General features: G+C 37.2%; 1 protein-coding gene across 7 annotated transcripts in view; it reads left to right on the top strand.

The window, feature by feature from the left end:
• The first annotated feature begins 15 nt into the window (after nt 1-15).
• PPP3CB (protein phosphatase 3 catalytic subunit beta) overlaps nt 16-17,663 on the top strand; it is a 52,231-nt gene continuing 34,583 nt past the window's right edge. For all 7 annotated transcript variants that reach the window (XM_038534364.1, XM_038534363.1, XM_038534360.1 and 4 more), the window contains exons 1-3: nt 16-126; nt 13,139-13,339; nt 14,035-14,159. In XM_038534364.1, the coding sequence (XP_038390292.1) occupies nt 42-126; nt 13,139-13,339; nt 14,035-14,159 (411 nt within the window). In that variant the 5' untranslated portion in view covers nt 16-41. The remainder of the gene's footprint in view (nt 127-13,138; nt 13,340-14,034; nt 14,160-17,663) is intronic.

Genomic DNA, 17,663 nt, shown 5'->3' with positions numbered 1-17,663 from the left:
ACCCCGCCCGGCCCAGCGCCTAGCCGAGCCCCGGGCCCAGCATGGCCGCCCCGGAGCCGGCCCGGGCTGCACCGCCCCCACCCCCGCCCCCGCCGCCCCCTCCCGGGGCTGACCGCGTCGTCAAAGGTGAGAGGTGGACGAAGCCCTGGGGGCCTGGCCTGAGGAGCTGTGTGTGAGGGCGGGCGGGAGACCGTCCCCTCCGGAGCGGGCCCGGAAGGGCGGGCGAGTAACTGGCTGCCTCCCTTGGGGAGTGGCCCCTGGGCGGGCCCCTGCTGGGCTGGGCTGAGTCGGTAGCGACGGCTCCGCGGGCTCTGGCTTGCCTTCAGGCCCGAGGCGGGGGTTTCGCTCCTGAGGTCTCCTAGACGTAGGGGTGTCTCCTAGCCGCAGTGAGCCCCTTTCTTTTTCTCCTGGGCCTGTCAAAGCGGCCCAGAGGCCGCGATTCGCTTCCTGCCCCGCGACAGCTGCACGCCTGGCTTCCCTGGGCGGACCGAGGGGCTTGGAGACCTTCAGCCACGCGGGGCCGGGCGATGAGCCGTCAGAATTCACCTCGGCTTTGGCCCACGCCTGCTCCCCAGTGACAGCCGTCAGCCCGGTTCGCGCCTAGTTAGCGCCAGCCGCAGGGGTTCGCGCTTGGCCCTCAGGTGTCACTCCACGCGGCAACTGGGGGAACCATGTGGGATTGGACTGAGGGTGAAGAGACGAGGCAGGATTTGGGGGCCCCAGCGTTAAGTGCAGAATAGATGGAGAACAAGGCAGCATCAAAGGAAAAACGCCTCGTGGATAGGAAAAAGCATTTACTTAGAAAACCGTCAGCACCGTTTGGTCAAAGGCCAACCCTTCACCTTGCGAACACACACCCATAGCAGAAAAAATTAAATACTTCTCACTGGGGCAGAATTTGTGTGTGTTTACTGACAACAGGTCAGCAGATTAATTTAGAATAGAGAAATTGAGGGCAAATTTACTGTTGCCTAAGATTTCCATGCTCTCTGGGAGAGTCTTATCAACTTCAAACACCGCTGTGGAGATGAAAAACAATTTGAAATGATTTTTCTTTATACCATGTAGCTTGGTCAATAAATTGACATCGTTTTAGAATAAAGTTTTATTGTATACTTATTTTGGAAGACTAGATAATTTTCATTCAGCTTCTCAAATATACTGGCACAATGTTTAAACACTGTTAGTACAGTTTTTGAAATTTGACCAGATACGTTTCCATTAAAAGATTTAAAAACAAGAAAACCTTTTTCCTTTGTGGTTTTTTTTTTTATTTTAATTTTTCAATTTGAGACTCAATAATAACACTGATTTATATCCAGGCTTATGTAGATAATTTTTAAAAGTTAGTAGTATATCCAGTTGGGCCAGGCGAATGAACTGAATAAAGAGATTATGGAGATTATGGAATCCTTGTCCTGAGAAAGCTTTATAAAAAGGGGAAAAAAAGATTGGTAGTTAAGATTAGTAATTTCAGTGAAATTATTAATGGTGATTCTATATTGCTGATCATTAACATTAAATACTGGAGTTTTGTGGGGATTGGGAACAGAAACATGGGCTGCCTCTTCATTTTCTGACTATATATCTGTGTTGTATATTCATTTCCGTAGGCACTTTTCACCCTACTATTGGGACAGGGAGTCCTATTCCCTAACAATTAGTTTGTGCTAACCTTATGCTTGTGAATCTTCTGTTTTTTTTTTTTTTTTTTTTTTTTTGGCATATATATGATAATGTTTTCCTGTACTGCTTTAATGTAGTAAAAATAAGATTCCAGGGGGATCCCTGGGTGGCTCAGTGGTTTAGCTCCTGCCTTCGGCCAGGACATGATCCTGGAGCCCCGGGATCGAGTCCCACCTCAGGCTCCCTGCATGGAGCCTGCTTCTCCCTCTGCCTGTGTCTCTGCCTTTCTCTCTCTCTCTGTCTCTCTCTCTCTGTCTCTCATGAATAAATAAATAAATTCTTTAAAAAAAATAAAATTCCAAACATAAGGCATATTCTTTAGGGGTGAGTTGGAGTCCAAGATAGCCACCATAGCAGGTGTTTGGTATGGAATAAAAGTCACTTGATTTAGGTAAAGAGGAAAGGAGCTTTTTGGTGTAGAAAATTACAGTTAAATAGAGCTCGTGGGTATAAGATCTCATGTGTTTAGTAGCATATTCTTCACCAAGACAACTTTCATTTCTTTATGGAATTTGTTAGCAGCTGGAATGCCCCATATGGATCACATGTTTAGAGATGGTGGCAACAGACTGGTTTGCACTGCTCATGGAGTCTCTGCTGTGGCTTCCTCAGAAATTACAGGGAAATTCACCGTTCATACAGAAATCCACTTTTGGATTTCTTTCCTTTTTTTAAGATTTATTTATTTGAGAGAGAGAGATCACAGAGAGCGAGGGAGAAGCGGACTTGATGCTGAACAGAGTTCAATCCGGGGCCTGATCCCAGGACCTTGACATCATGACTCCTTTTGAATTTCATCTTGAGGCTTCTTGCCTGCCTTCTTTTGATAATTGTACAATAATGTTATATTTAATGATAGAGAACGCCCTTGTCAGAACATATATGACTACAATGCTAGTCCAGCTTGTTAAAATCCAGGTTTCTTACAAGCTTAAGTATGTGCTAGTTTTGCATAGTAGTAATATGTAGATCATCGTTGGCACTGAATACAGGTAGTCTTTTACTCCCTGAAACTTCCTTTTTGTTTCTAAATTTCACACTCTTAAACTTCTAATCAGGAGGCCTATATATTATGGTCATGATGGTTTCAAAGGGGCTGTAGATCTTTCTGTGTTTAATATGTGCCTAAAGTTCCATTTCATATGAAATTTGAGATCTTGGAATACCGTAGGGGATTCATGTATTAATTTGATTAACTTTTCAATGAAATAATATTTTTTTTAAAAGATTTTATTTATTTATTCATGAGAGACCCAGAGAGAGAGAGAGAGGCAGAGACACAAGCTGGCTCCATGCAGGGAGCCTGACGTGGGAGTCGATCCTGGGTCTCCAGGATCACACCCTGGGCTGCAGGCGGCGCCAAACCGCTGCGCCACCAGGGCTGCCTTCACTGAAATAATTAATGGTGATTCTATATTGCTGATCATGGGCGATCAGGTTTTTCTGGCTAGTTAAAGCAAGTTTCATTTCTTTTTTTTAAAATATTTTATTTATTTATTAGCAATAGAGCATGGAGTGGGGGAGGGGCAGAAAGCGAGGGATAAGCAGACTCCCTGCTAAGCAGGGACCCCAATGCTGGACTTAATAAGCCCAAGACTCCAGGATCATGACCTGAGCTGAAGGCAGATGCTTAACTGACTGAGCCTCCTGGGCACCCCAGCAATTTCTTTTCTGAGCCTACTCCAGCTGCTGCTGGCTCAGGTCAAATTCTTCTGTTTGAGAGTTGCTATAGCCCAGTGGTTTAGGTGAGATAGTATGTCCTCTTAACTATTTTCTCTTAAGCATTTTTTCTATTCAGCTAAAATAAGCTGGAAATAAGAAAATGGAAACAAATTAGGAAAAATGGCTAATTGTATCTGCATGAATGCCTTACTGCTACATGAGCAAAATTGATATGGGTAATTAAAGCAAAAAACCCTGAATTTATGTACTTTGCTCTCCTCCCCCTTCCCAAATTTCCTGATCTGAATTATCCAGATACTACCTTTTATTTCCAGATGTTTTAAAAATTTACTTTTTGCTATATAGATGAGGTCATGGATTTCTTAAATTCAATTGTCTCTTGAGATTATTGAATCTGTTAGTCTTGATATAAGAATTCACCTTTATCACTGAGAAAGCATTGTCTGTATTGTGTTTATATTCATTTTAGTATGCACAATGTGACTTTCTTTTGCATTCAATATATTCTCTTTATTTCCTAGGTTTTATTAAGCTTATCTCTTAAATTATCAGACTTTCAGAGTGAACCAAAATGCTGAAGTGTTTGTTAAGTTTTTTAAGCTGATGTATTTCTGATGGGCAGCCTTGCGATTCATTTCAGTTCTGTTGCCAGCTGCCCTGCTTATAAGTCTGAGGTCATTTGGCTCAAGTGTTTTCCAGTACCTAGCTTTATTAGGATTGCTTATTTTCATTACAGATTGTTAGATGACCCACATAGGTCTTTGGGTCACATGGCTACCAGTGTTTCTTGCTAGACTATTTCATCATATTTTAAAGCAACTTGAATTTTAAATTTTGTTAACAAAATGTATTTTGTGGACTTACCTATCTAAAAAGATAACTCTTGAAAACGATTTTTTTTTAAAGATTTTATTTATTTAATCATGAGAGAGAGAGAGGCAGGCAGAGACACAGGCAGAGGGAGAAGCCGGCTTTATGCAGGGAGCCCCACATAGGACACGATTCTGGATCTCCAGGACCACACCCCGGGCTGAAGGTGGCGCTAAACCGCTGAGCCACCTGGGCTGCCCATTGAATTATTTTTCTTTTTCCTTCCACTCCCATTAAACTGTTAAGCATTCTAAAATAAATCTTCAGTACCATGTGTCCCAGGGAAAGCAAAGAAAAAGAGAAAATAGGGTCTGAGAGTGTGTATATAAGAGAGACAGAGACAGAAAAAGATGGAAGGAGGAACGGAGGAAGGGAAGGAAAGAGAATACGGTGGTAACAAGTCATCTTAAAGGGAAAATGCCAAGAAAGAAATATAGCTGCTCAGTAAGAAGTAAGGCAAAACTTCAGGTTCAAGTAGGAAATGAATTAGCAAGAGTTGTAAGGAAAAGATTGGTGAAAAGAATCTTGATTTATTAAATGAGGTGTATTTTCATACCAACCAAATGACTTCATTTTATCATAAAAATGTTTATTTACACACATAAAATTAGCTGAATATAATTGGGCATCCTTTTATGTTATAGAAAATTTATTTTAGAACATTAATCAAATAGCAAATATTTATTAAATGCCTGCTGTATGCTAAAAACTATAGGGAAACAACAGAAGTATAAAAAAAAAAGAACAATCTTGGTCCTTGGAGAAATAAGTACTCATGAAAAGTTATTTATATATGTCATAAGTTTGGATGTCATTAATAATTGCTAGATAAGTGACAGAGCCAGTGACTTGTTTGAGTTCAAAGGAGGTAGTGATGACTCTGGATTGGGATGGTCTAATAGGGATTTATACAAGGAAAAAGGAGGCCTTGAAGGAAGGGTAGGATTTAAAAAGGCAGAGGATTGGTGCAACATTTATTGAGTTCCTGCTTTGTACCAAAGCATAATAGGCCTGGAAGATCAAGAATTGGATTCGATATAATTAATTAATTAGCTATAATTAAGATTATCTCGGAGTGCTGGCAGTCTAGTGGGGGAGACATTATTGGAAGTAAATAGAAAAAGTATGTACAGAGGCTATTGGAACTGTAAAGAAGGAGTTGACTCTCTTATTTGGATAAAAAGCAACAATGAGAGGATTTATGTTTTGAGGTGTGCCTTGAAGGATGAGTAGAATTTTTCCAGATAGAGGGTAGGACTAGAGTAGAGTAACCAGCAGCAGAAAGGCATGGAGTTTTGAAAAAAAAAAAAAAAAAGCTTGAAAATGTGTGACAATAGTGTGTAAAGTGCTTGGCGACAAGTGGCAGAAGATGAAGTTGGAAACAGTCTTTTGTACACTAAGTTGAGGAGCTGACACTTAAGCTAATAAGCAGTGTAGCTTCTGGATGATTAAGAGGCTTTGGAATTGGCCTGGGTTTGACTCCTAACTTTATCTTGATAACCTTTTCACTGTGTGGACAAGATACTTAATATCACCAAGCTTCAATGTTCTCATCTGTAAAATAGAGTTAATAAAGTATTATTAATGGGGTTCTTGAAGGATTAATGGAGATAGACCATGTAAAGTATGTACCTCAGTGCATGGCCTGGCACATGATAAATACTTAACCGGTGGTAGACATCATCATTATTATTGAAGGTTTTAAAACAGAAGAATGATCCAGTATCTTGGTTTTTGAAAGGTAACATGGTATTATGTAGAACAAAATATTAGGAAGGGAGAGGCTTAAATCAAGGTGTCAGAAGATTATAACATTTTAGAGTATTCTGAGTGTTGTAGAGTGGGCAAAATGAAAAAATTGTAGTAATTCTAGGGGGAAAAAGTCTTTATTCAACATCTGAGGACCAAGTGCAGAATGACCAAGGCATGAATTAAGGGAAAGAGAGAAACCAGATATGATGCAAATTCTGAATATTGGAAGCAGATATATTGGATCAATGATTGGTTGTGGGAACAGGTAGAAGAATACAACTTTTGAAGGAAACAAACTAATTTTGCTTTAAGGATTGATTAAATTGAACAATTGTAGTTGGAGGCAGATTGGAATGATATGTAAAAGACTGGGAATGGTCAAATGAAGGACCTTAGAAATAAGTTTGATGCTTCCTCCCTTTTATTCTTTAGTTCTTAAGAGACTACCCCAAATTTTTGAGTAGGTTAATCTAGCAGTGTTTTATACAGTCAACAGGGAGGGAAAGTAGAGCTGAGTTAGATTGTTTTTAGTACACAAAGTGATAAGACTTGACTAGCATCGCAGCAATGGGGGTGTGTGAAAATGAAAAGAATTTGAAGAATCAATAGGACTTGGGAGTCCTGAGAGAGAACAATGACACTAAAATTTTAAGTTCCAGTGACAGAATGGTGATAACCATGTCAAAAATAAGACAGGAAGGGGGAACCAGTTTTAAGGGAAGGTGCTGCATTCAAACAACTACCACAGATTTAAAAGGAATCCAAGGGGTACCTTGAAAGTTTGAAAACTGTGCTATAGGATTTATTGAATCTTTTCTTAGAGCATGTGGCCAATGCATGCTTCTACTCCTGGCACTGAGAGTGGGTTATACCTATTTTCATGATGAGAAAACTTTTGATGACTCAGTCAGAAGAGCATTGCCATTTTGTTGGTATAAAGCAGATTGTATTGGAGTAGCATTATGAAGACCTCAATTTCTTTCTTTCTTTTTTTTTTTTTTTTTAAGATTTTATTTATTTATTCATGAGAGACAGAGAAAGAGAAAGGGAGAGAGAGAGAAAGGCAGAGGGAGAAGCAGGCTCCATGCCGGGATCCCGACGTGGGACTCAATCCTGGGTCTCCAGGATCATGCCCTGGACTGAAGGCGGCACTAAACCGCTGAACCACCTGGGCTGCCCTGAAGACCTCAATTTCAACTATGGTTCTACCTCTTACACCTTGAGAAATCCATTTAACTTCTCTGAACCTCTTATCCCATTTCTGAAGTGGGGACAAAATCTGCCCTACCAAACTCCAAGGATGCCTCTGAGAATCATATCGGTTTATGTATGTAAAAGTACATATTTTGTAAACTGTAAATAAAGCAGTATAAATTAATTTTTTTTAATTTTTTATTTATTTATGATAGTCACACACAGAGACAGAGAGAGAAGCAGAGACACAGGCAGAGGGAGAAGCAGGCTCCATGCACCGGGAACCCGATGTGGGATTCCATCCCGGGTCTCCGGGATCGCGCCCTGGGCCAAAGGCAGGCGCCAAACCGCTGCGCCACCCAGGGATCCCAGCAGTATAAGTTTATTGTCATTACTATATAAATTAGTGTCAAGATATGTTTTAGAAACTATATCATTAATCCAGTAAACATTCATTAGTAACAATGTTTTAATCACCAGGTATGTAGTGATGAAAGACCATGCTCTTCAGAGAAGATCCAGGGTAGAAACAGGGATGAGGAGTAAGGGAAAGTTTCTTGTTTGGATTTTTAAGACCTTAAAGACATGTAAGTATGTTTATATGCTCAAAGGAAAGACCCAATGGAGAGCCAGAGGCAGACAAAACAGTAGGACCATGGGAGAGATGAGGAGGGTGATTGAAATTAAGAGGGTGGGGGAGTGAGATGCAGTGGGATCCTTTAGTAAAGGATAGGAGGAGTACTTCTTCCCTGAGATGGGGAGAAGTTTAAAGATGCATACTGGTGTGGATGTGGATGGAGAGGAGCAAAAAAGTGAAGTTTGGTCTGAAGGCCTTGATTTTCTCTGAAATTGGACACAAATTTGATAACTAAGAGATAAAGTGAGTAAAGGGTTCAAGAAAAAGGGGACTATTTGAAATCTTCACTGAGGAGCATGGGAGAGAGAATGTTTAATAGGATTGCTGGGGAATGCCCACGACTCAGTTGGAGATGGTGAATTTGTAGTAGCACTGGGCCATTTTGATAACTTTATAGTAAGCACCCAAGTTTAGAACCCAACTCATCCAAGACTTGGCAGTTTTCCCTTAGGTAGAAGAGGACAAAAGGGCAAAGTAATTTAAGATGTTTAAAAAGTGGGTGGATGGGGCAGCCCCTGTGGCTCAGCGGTTTAGCACTGCCTTCAGCCCAGGGTGTGATCCTGGAGACCTGGCATCCCACGTCGGGCTACCTCCATGGAGCCTGCTTCTCCCTCTCTATGCCTCTCTCTGTCTCTGTCTCTCATGAATAAATACATAAAAAATGTTTTAAAAAGGTGGGTGGATGGTGGAATACCTTTAAAACTGTAAGAAACAAAGATACCCAGAAGGGAATTGATAAGGAGGGGCTGTCCAGCTTCTTTCTTTCCTTTCGTTCTTTCGTTCTTTCTTTCATTCTTCCTTCCTTTCAAGGATTTGATTGCTTGATTTGAGAGAGAGAGTGGTGATAGGAGCAAGGGAGAGGGACAAGCAGACTGCTGAGCTCAGAGCGGGACATGGGGCTCCATCTTGGGACCCTGACTCATGATTTGAGCCGAAATCAAGAGTCAGTCGCTTAACCGACTGAGCCACCCACGTGCCCCTCCAGTTTCTTAATACAATTGAAGAACAGAGGGAGTAATGAGAGGGGGATTGGAAGGATAGGAGGTTTCAATCATGGAGTGAGAGAGAGATTGCAGTTCAGGTTTCAGAGGCAGAGAGTAACTATGGGCAAGGCTGAGGAATTGAAGTGGAATGGAGCTCAAATACTGCGGTTAAGTTTTATGTAGATCATCCCACATGGATGTTGATGATGGGATTGACTGGAGAAGGCTTGCAAGCCAGGAACCAGAGTTGGATGTGAGAGATGACTAGAAGGTTAAGTAGATGGAAGGGACAAGGATAAACTAGCTGGAAGGCATGAACCTCAAAGGAGAAGGTATTTTTTTCTTCATTGGAGTGATGAAATTGGAAGTGGTAATATGGAGCTGCACTAAGACTGAAGCCTTTTCTGGTGATAGTAGTGGAGTGTGGAAAAATATGCAGCATCCATTTTGAAAAAAGTTTGAAAAGTGCTGTCCTTCAGTAACTAAGATTTAATTAAGCTAGAGAGATGACAGCATTATGTGAAGATCTGAAGAGGCTGTGTGTATATGTGTATGGGGGGAGAGGTGAGTTAAAAAATATATAATGGGAATTCTGGAGGCCTAAATGAAAAGTATTGAGAGGGAGAAGAACTGCCAGAGATGGCATGGTGTAAAAGAAATACAGAAAAATTCAGAATTTATTTGGATAGTTGCCATTAATGTTAAAGAAGAGAGGCCTAGGCCTCTGGTACTTTATAGTAAAGCTGGTCAGTTGGCAAAGGCTGCAGGCACTCCTGTTGTTGGTGGCCTCAAGGGGCTAATAATTTGTAGCTTTTTGCTTAGAGTTGGGGAACAGGATTAGTTGATTTCTAGGATTCCTAACCCAGTCATAGAAAAAGTAATATCTATGCCCTTTCCCCCTCCCTGATCAATAAGTATCCCTGGTTTATTTTTCCAACTTCCAAATTAAAACTTGCTTTAGACTCTTTTTTTTTTTTTCAGCCACCATGCATTAAATCTGGATGAAATTAATTTGTGAATGTTATTGATTACTCTACAGATCTGTGCTTCATGCCAAAATTTGGATTAAAGGACATTTCTCAACAAAACAGTTTGGTCAAAGTAATACTACCAAATCATGTTTTCTAGTGTTGGAAACTTTGTGATTTGAGATTATTTTGTAGCTCTTTAGCTAATTCCGGCTAATCTTCCTTTTTAGCCATTTCGGTTATTGACCATTTATGTTACATTTACATACATTTAAGCTCTGCTTTTTCCCTATCACAAATATAGAAGAGTAGGAAAAATAGTCTGAAAATAAAGAGAAAAAAATATATAGGAAGAAAATCCTAAAAAAGCAGGAATAATTGACTGAAGATGATTTTGAAATAAAAAGAAAAAAATTTTAAAAGCCTGAAAATAGATGGGGATGCTTTAAAATGCCTTAGAAATTGCAAAACAGAGTAGTTGAAAGTTAATATTTGATGAAAAAAATTTCTGACTCTCTTGACCAGTAGGGTCAATAATTAATCCCCATGAGGCTAAATCCTATTTGGTTGGTTTTCTTTTGCCTGGTCAGATCACCTGCCACAGTTCCTTTCTCCTGCCTCCAAAGAAGACAAGCTTTTTCCCTCTTATACCTTTCCACATGCCTTATTTACTGACATATTAAAATGTACTCTTTTACTTCATTTTCTTTCAGTGTTGTGTTGTTAGAACCACAGTGATTTTCTGTAGTTTTCATCTTTCATTTATTCATTTCATTTCTTCACCCTTCCACCTGTATTACAGCTAGCCTTGAAATGTAAAAGCATGTTTTGGGGCACCTGGGTGGCTCAGTCAGTTTAGCATCTGTCTTCTGCCTTTGGCTCAGGTCATGATCACAGGGTCCTGGGATCAAGACCTGGGGGTCCAGCTCCCTGCTCAGCAGGGAATCTGCTTCTCTCTCTCCTCCTGCCCTGTCTCATGCTCGAGTTCTCTCTGTCTCTCTCATGCTGTCTCTCTCAAATGGATAAATAAAATCCTTAAAAAAAAAAAAAAAGTAGGGCACCTGGGTGGCTCAGTGGTTGAGCTTCTGCCTTTGGCTTAGGTCTTGATCCCTGAGTCTTGGTATTTAGTTCCACATAGGGATCCCGTGGAGCCTGCTTCTCCCTTACCTATGTCTCTGCCTCTTTCTGTGTGTCTCTCATGAATAAATAAATAATCTTTAAAAAAAAAAACATGCTTGAGTTGAAAAAGAAGTGGAAAAGCATAGGTCTATGAATGACTTACCTATGAGTAGGCAATGTGTGCTTTTTTTCAAGTGAATAAAGACATTTTGGCTGTTGGTAAAAGAGGGGGCAATACCTCCATGTGAATTGCAGTGGAGCATTCACAACGTGCATGAAAACATTCAGTAACACTGGTAGACTGGTTGAGGGGGTGAATGGTCTCCCATTTGGATTTTTAGGAAGTTCTGTATTTTGAATAGAATTCAGCCAGTAGTGGAATTATGTTGTCGATTATTAGAAAGTATACATAATCTAGAATGCAGCATCTTAACAGTATCTGTTTTTATGAATAGAGTGATAAAAAAATTCTCTTGTCCTGATGAGAAAAATATGATCCCATCTTGATATCAAAAATTTGTACTTAAGAGATATTTAAGCTTTTCATTTTTATAATGTCCCAAAGTAACTTGTGATTTATTTAGTAATCTGTTATTAAAATCTGTAGTTTTTAAATAATTGGTTTACTGATGGGGCAAATTTGGTTTAAATCTTCAGCTGGAGAAAAACATACTTTGACAGAGATTTTTATTTTATTAGAATCTAGACATACTGTATTTAGGGAAACAAAATGTATTTTAATGCTTTGTTTTAAATGTGAAAAGTAGTGGGAATTGTTCTAATGAAGAGAAAATAAGTAAGTTCAAATTTTATTTTAGTATCAAAGAAAACGAGGAATTAGTAATTTCAAAGTCTTTTAGAATTTGTTGACATCCTTCTGCCTTAGTTCTTATCTCACGTCTAAAGAATTGAGTTCTTCCTAATTTTTTTTTCCTGGTAAAATAGAACATGGTTATTTATTATTCTTTCTCAGGTCATTCATATAATTTTAACCCAGGCTCCTGATTTTAGTTTGTTTTTTTAAGTTGAAATTTGAAGAAGCAATTGGTCCTATACATTTCCAGTCTTCTGTATAGTAATTGATCATTACATGATGACTGTGAAACATCAAGAAAATACTATATACTGTATGCCTGAGTATAAAGTGAGTTTTTTCTTAATTTGAGTCTATATGTAGATTCTTACTATAAATTTCTCTATGGCTTTATTTTGAAAAACAAAGTACAATTTGGTCAACAGCCCAAAACTACTTCAAACTGATTTTGAATGTGTAATGAGGTTACTTGTTGGAGTCAGCAAGAAAGGAATCTAATAAATTTAACATATAGTAATTTTTCCTAGAAAAATTCATCAGAATTGTGCTAGATACTATGGAAAATAGGCCTTATAGTTTTCTATTCCATTTAACAAATATCAGTTTTAAGGAGTGCAGTTGATAATTAATAAATATGGGAACTGTGGTTTAGGATAAATTTGCAGTGATAGCATTTTATGTGTATTCAAAAAGTGCTATATCAAAAATTTAAATGGAAATGAAAATGATTGGCCTTTGAAAAGAGTGTTAGATGACTCAAAAATGACTCCAATGATAAGGAATACAGTGATGCCAAAGATGAGCATAAAGATTTTGAACGAAAGTGTTTTGTGAAACATGGAGGTAGGAGAAAAAGCAGTATTTCAAAATTATCATGATTTATTCATGCTGTTTTAAATATATATGTGCATTTAAATTAATTTAAATTGTATAATATTTGTTTTATCTATGTCCCTAAAAGTTTCTTTTTAAGTTGGCCAGAAAACATCACTTTTAACTTTCTTAGAAATGTGGTAGTTCAACTCATATTTTGGATTTCTTTCTATTCATGGTTATGTGGTAATAAGTTTACATTTATTGTACTTCATTTAAGATAAAGAGTATCTATATAATATGATTTGAGAGTTCTGCCAAAAAGTGTTATGGCTTAAAGAAAACTAGTTACCCTGAAAGAGCTTTTAATTTTTGAGGAAGTTCATTTCTCTAATAATTCTCAACAAAGAACATGTGGTTATATGTAGATTAATTAAAATATAATTTGATTATTTTTTGAAAAACCCTTAAAAATATTAACACCTCTATCCAATAAATGAGGAAGAAATAAAAACTCCAGCTTTTCAGGTTTTACTTTTATTTACCTAGATCCACTGATTAGTTTTTATGTTAATATATTAATAATGATCTATTTTTTATTAATTAAAAAAAATTGCAGCTGTACCTTTTCCCCCAACACATCGCTTGACATCTGAAGAAGTATTTGATATGGATGGGATACCCAGGGTTGATGTTCTGAAGAACCACTTAGTAAAAGAAGGTCGGGTAGATGAAGAAATTGCACTTAGAATTATCAATGAGGGTGCTGCCATCCTTCGGAGAGAGAAAACCATGATAGAAGTAGAGGCTCCAATTACAGGTACACTGGTTTATGTTTTGGATATTATTTTTTAAGATTATACCATTATTTAGTTGTCTACATATAAGGCTGTTTACCCTTCAATCTGTGGTATATTCAATTAATCTTGCAAGGACATTATCTTGAATTTCCAAATTATTTTTTCTATTTTTTTTTTTTTGTTTTTTTTTTTTTGCCTGTTTTCAGTGAATAAACATGCTCCTAAGTAACCTGAGTATAGAAATTGGTCTAATATACTTTTGTGAAGGTTTCATCAGTTGTGTTGGCCATAATTCAATTTCATTCAACAAATTCTTACTTACTTTGCTATCAATTAGTAGGGGCAAATACCTCAATGTTAGCATAGCAGTCAATAGAAAGCATTGCCTTAGGATGGAGATTTCACTGCCACCATTATAATTTTGTAATCCTAAACCCGATGTGTGGCTTCCTAAAGAGGAAGTTTATAAATTTTAGGTGAAAATTTTGTCACTGACTACCAATTTCATTATTTTTGTTACATCTCGTTCTAGATTTTGAGCACACGAACACCTGGGTATACATCATCCCTGTTAGTACTCTTCATTGACTCTGACTTTCTTCTGAGACCTTTCTTGATAGAATTTACATTATCTCTTATGTAAAAGAAATTAGAACTTAAGTAAAATTTGTTATTTCAGAGTTTTTTTTCATATCTAATAATCTTCTTGTTTCAGTGTGTGGTGACATCCATGGCCAATTTTTTGATCTGATGAAACTTTTTGAAGTAGGAGGATCACCTGCTAATACACGATACCTTTTTCTTGGTGATTATGTGGACAGAGGTTATTTTAGTATAGAGGTAATAATCATATACTGTCATTTAATTTGCTTTTAAGTGTTACCATAGATGATTTCCATTAATTCTTAGTAAAATAAGTTCCTTAAAATACCTATATTGGGTTCTTTTTAATACCTCTGCTATTCTGAAGTTTTTAGGTAAAATTACTGCTTATTCTCTTCTGCTTTTCAAACTATTCTATTTTCTTTGTATTACTTTGTTTATGCAATTGTAATTGCCATATTTCCCAGTGGAAATTATATGCAAACTGAAGGTTCTTTATTGTCCTGTTATCTAGTGGCCCTAAGGAGCTAGTGCTATTTATCTCTCTTCTTGCCCCTACAGGCATTACCCCATGTGAAAAAAGATTAATTGAATTTTCTCTGATTAAATAAAACATACTATAATATTTTTATTGCTTAAACCCTAGTGCTTCTATTCCACCTTCTATAGCTATTAAGACCCAAGTCTTTTGTGTATTGTGGAAGTATTCATTTCTTTTTAAAAAACTTAAGAGGCATTAAAATGACCTGTTGATCATTACTTAACAGTACGTGGTTCTTTTTGCTCCTTTTATTTTTCTAATTATATAAATAAGGTAAATATGGAACAATTTGCATTTTCTAATATATGCATCTCTCTCTTCTTTTTTTAAAATGAAAATGTGGCCATATTATAATGTTGTTCTGTAACTTGCTTTTTTCATATATCCCTATACTGTGATGTCTTTCCAGGTCAGTATATATAAATTTATAGCATTTTGAATAGCCACATTGTATTCTATTGAATAAACAAACCACAGTTAATTTAATGGATTCTTTATTAATAATAAAGTATAGAAACTCAAGGTGTTCTTAATTTTTTGCCATTACAAATGATGCTTCAGTGAGTTAGGTTATTTATATATTTTTGCATACTTGCTAAATTATTTCTGGGGTAGATTCTTAGAGGTAAAATTGCTAGATAAAAGCTCTACTAATAGATAGTTGTGTTGAGCATTTTTTATGTTCCAAGTGTATCCTAAGCACTTAACACACATTGATTAATTAAATCCTCACAACATTATGAGGTAAGTACTGTTATTTTATCCGTTTTATAGATGAGGAACCTGAGGCTTGGAAAGGTTAAAAACTTCCCCAAGGACACATTGTTAGAAAGCAGTACAGCCAGTCTTATTCTAAGCCTGTACTCTTTTTTTTTTTTTTTAAGATTTTATTTATTTATTCATGAGAGACACAGAGAGAGGCAGAGGCAGAGGGAGAAGCAGACTCTTCCAGGGGAGCCTGATGCGGGACTGGATCCCAGGACTACGCCTTGAGCTGGAGGCAAATGCTCAACCACTGAGCCACTCACGCCTATTTTTCTTTTTAGAGAGACATAGCAGGGGGAGGGGCAGAAGGAGAGGGAGAGAGAGAATCTCCAGCAAACTCTGCACTGACCAGGACCCTGAGATCATGACCTGAGCTGAAATCAGAGCAGAGCCGTCTAGACACATCAGCCTATACTCTTAACCACTTCTCCCAGTAGACAATTGAATCTTTATCTGGTGAATGTCCATGCTGGTTCCTGTTGTTTATATCCCCTTCTCCAGTATTTTTAACCTCCTTTCTTAGCTATGCTAGGATTCTTCGTGGGGAAAGGAGTTCAGGGCTCTGTGGACCTAAATTCCCTAAGGAATTTTACCTCTGAGTTGTTCTTCCTTTATTTGTAGTTTTGTCATCACCCATCTCAAACTTCCCTCAAAGCTTCAAGGAAACTAGAAGATGGTCTTTCTTAACAGAAAAAGATAGAGGGCTTTGACAAAAACAACAAAATGAACAATTTTAGGAAGCTTATTGGTAACTAAACATATTGGTGTGTATGTCCTTGTATTAGAGTGTTTTGTGGTTGACTCTTAATAGATTTATTGTTAGAAAAGGAAAATAATTAAGAATCACAATAAGAAAAAAAGACAGGTAGAATTTAATAAGTATTTCCCTGGCTTAATTTCTTTTTTTTCCTTGTGAATAAGATGAAGGTGTGAATAGTTACATTTTAATGTACCTTAACTTGTTAAAAATAAAGTTTGTTTTCTTTTTGTATAAAATTCAGTAAACCAAGCTAATTTCCATATGAAATTTCATATGAAATGTCTTTCCTTTTTTTTTTTAACAAAGATTTTATTTCTTTATAGCATTTTTAATAACCACATTGTATTCTAGAGAGAGAAAATAAGCATGAGCAGGGGGAGGGACAGAGGCAGAGGGACACAGAGAATCCCAAGCAGACTCTGTGCTGGGCTTGGAGCTCAAGTTGAGCTCCATCCCATGACCCTGAAATCATGACTTGAGCTGAAATCAGGAGTTGGACACCTAACTGACTGAGCCACTGAGGTGCCCTGATTTTCTTTTTTTTTAAACCAAGTAAGTAAAATGTGAGTTTCTTATGTTAAATCTGTTTAGAGGGGTACCTGGCTGGCTCATTCGGTAGAGCATATAATTCTTGATCTTGGAGTTGTAACTTTGAGCCCCATGTTCGGTGTAGAGATTGCTTAAAATAAAATCTAAAAATATATATATACACACACATATATATAAATAATATAAATCTATTTAGAGAAAAGCATCTGCTAAACTGTTTGTTTAAAAATTCTTCTTATTTAAGAAATTATACTTTCTTTGAGGGGCATCTGGCTGGCTCAATTGGTAGAGCATGTGACTCTTGATCTTGGAGTCATGAGTTCAAGCCCCACATTGGGTACAGAGCTTACTTTAAAAAAAAACTAAAAAAAAAGTTCTTTTGAAACTAATAATACATTATATATTAGTTAACTGAATTTAAATTAAAAGATTTTTTTAAAAGGTAAAAATAAATAAAATTTTTAAAAATTATACTTTCTTTGAATCACTTGGGTAATAAGCACCTACCTCATGTAAAGCAACAAACATACCAACAAAATAAACATAAAAGATGGCTATTGGCCTTCATAAGTCAGTGTGGCATAATGCTTAAGATCAGAGGATCAGAATCCTATCTGCATTACTTAAAAGTTTTATGATTTCAGATAAGTTAACTTGAACTCTGCTTCAGTTTCCTCATTTGTAAAATAGAGATAATATTACATACTTCATAGGGTTGCTTGAGGAATAAATAAAGAGTACTAAATATATGGTGCTTGATACATTGTAAGTAATAAATTGTAGATGCTATTATTTTGACATTATTTTATTTATTGATATACCTAAGAAGGATACCAATATGCTAATTGTCTTTATAACAAACAATCTGTAAATCTAAAGTAATTAAGTAGATTGACTCATTCAACAAATATTTATTACTCTGCTGCTATTTGCTAGGTACTTTTCTAGGGGTAGAAGATGAGAGGTGAATAAGATGACAAAGTCCCTGATTTCATGGAACTTATATTTTAGTAAAGGACAAAAAGATAATAAAGAGTAATAGAGATTGTAAGGACAATAGAGTTAGATGAAACAACTTAGCTAAATCAAAAGAAAAGGTAAATTCACTTAAAATGTTTTCTTTTGC

The sequence above is a fragment of the Canis lupus genome, chromosome 4, assembly GCF_011100685.1.
Source record: "Canis lupus familiaris isolate Mischka breed German Shepherd chromosome 4, alternate assembly UU_Cfam_GSD_1.0, whole genome shotgun sequence".
Taxonomy (NCBI): domain Eukaryota; kingdom Metazoa; phylum Chordata; class Mammalia; order Carnivora; family Canidae; genus Canis; species Canis lupus.
This window is presented reverse-complemented; position numbering and strand designations above follow the sequence as displayed.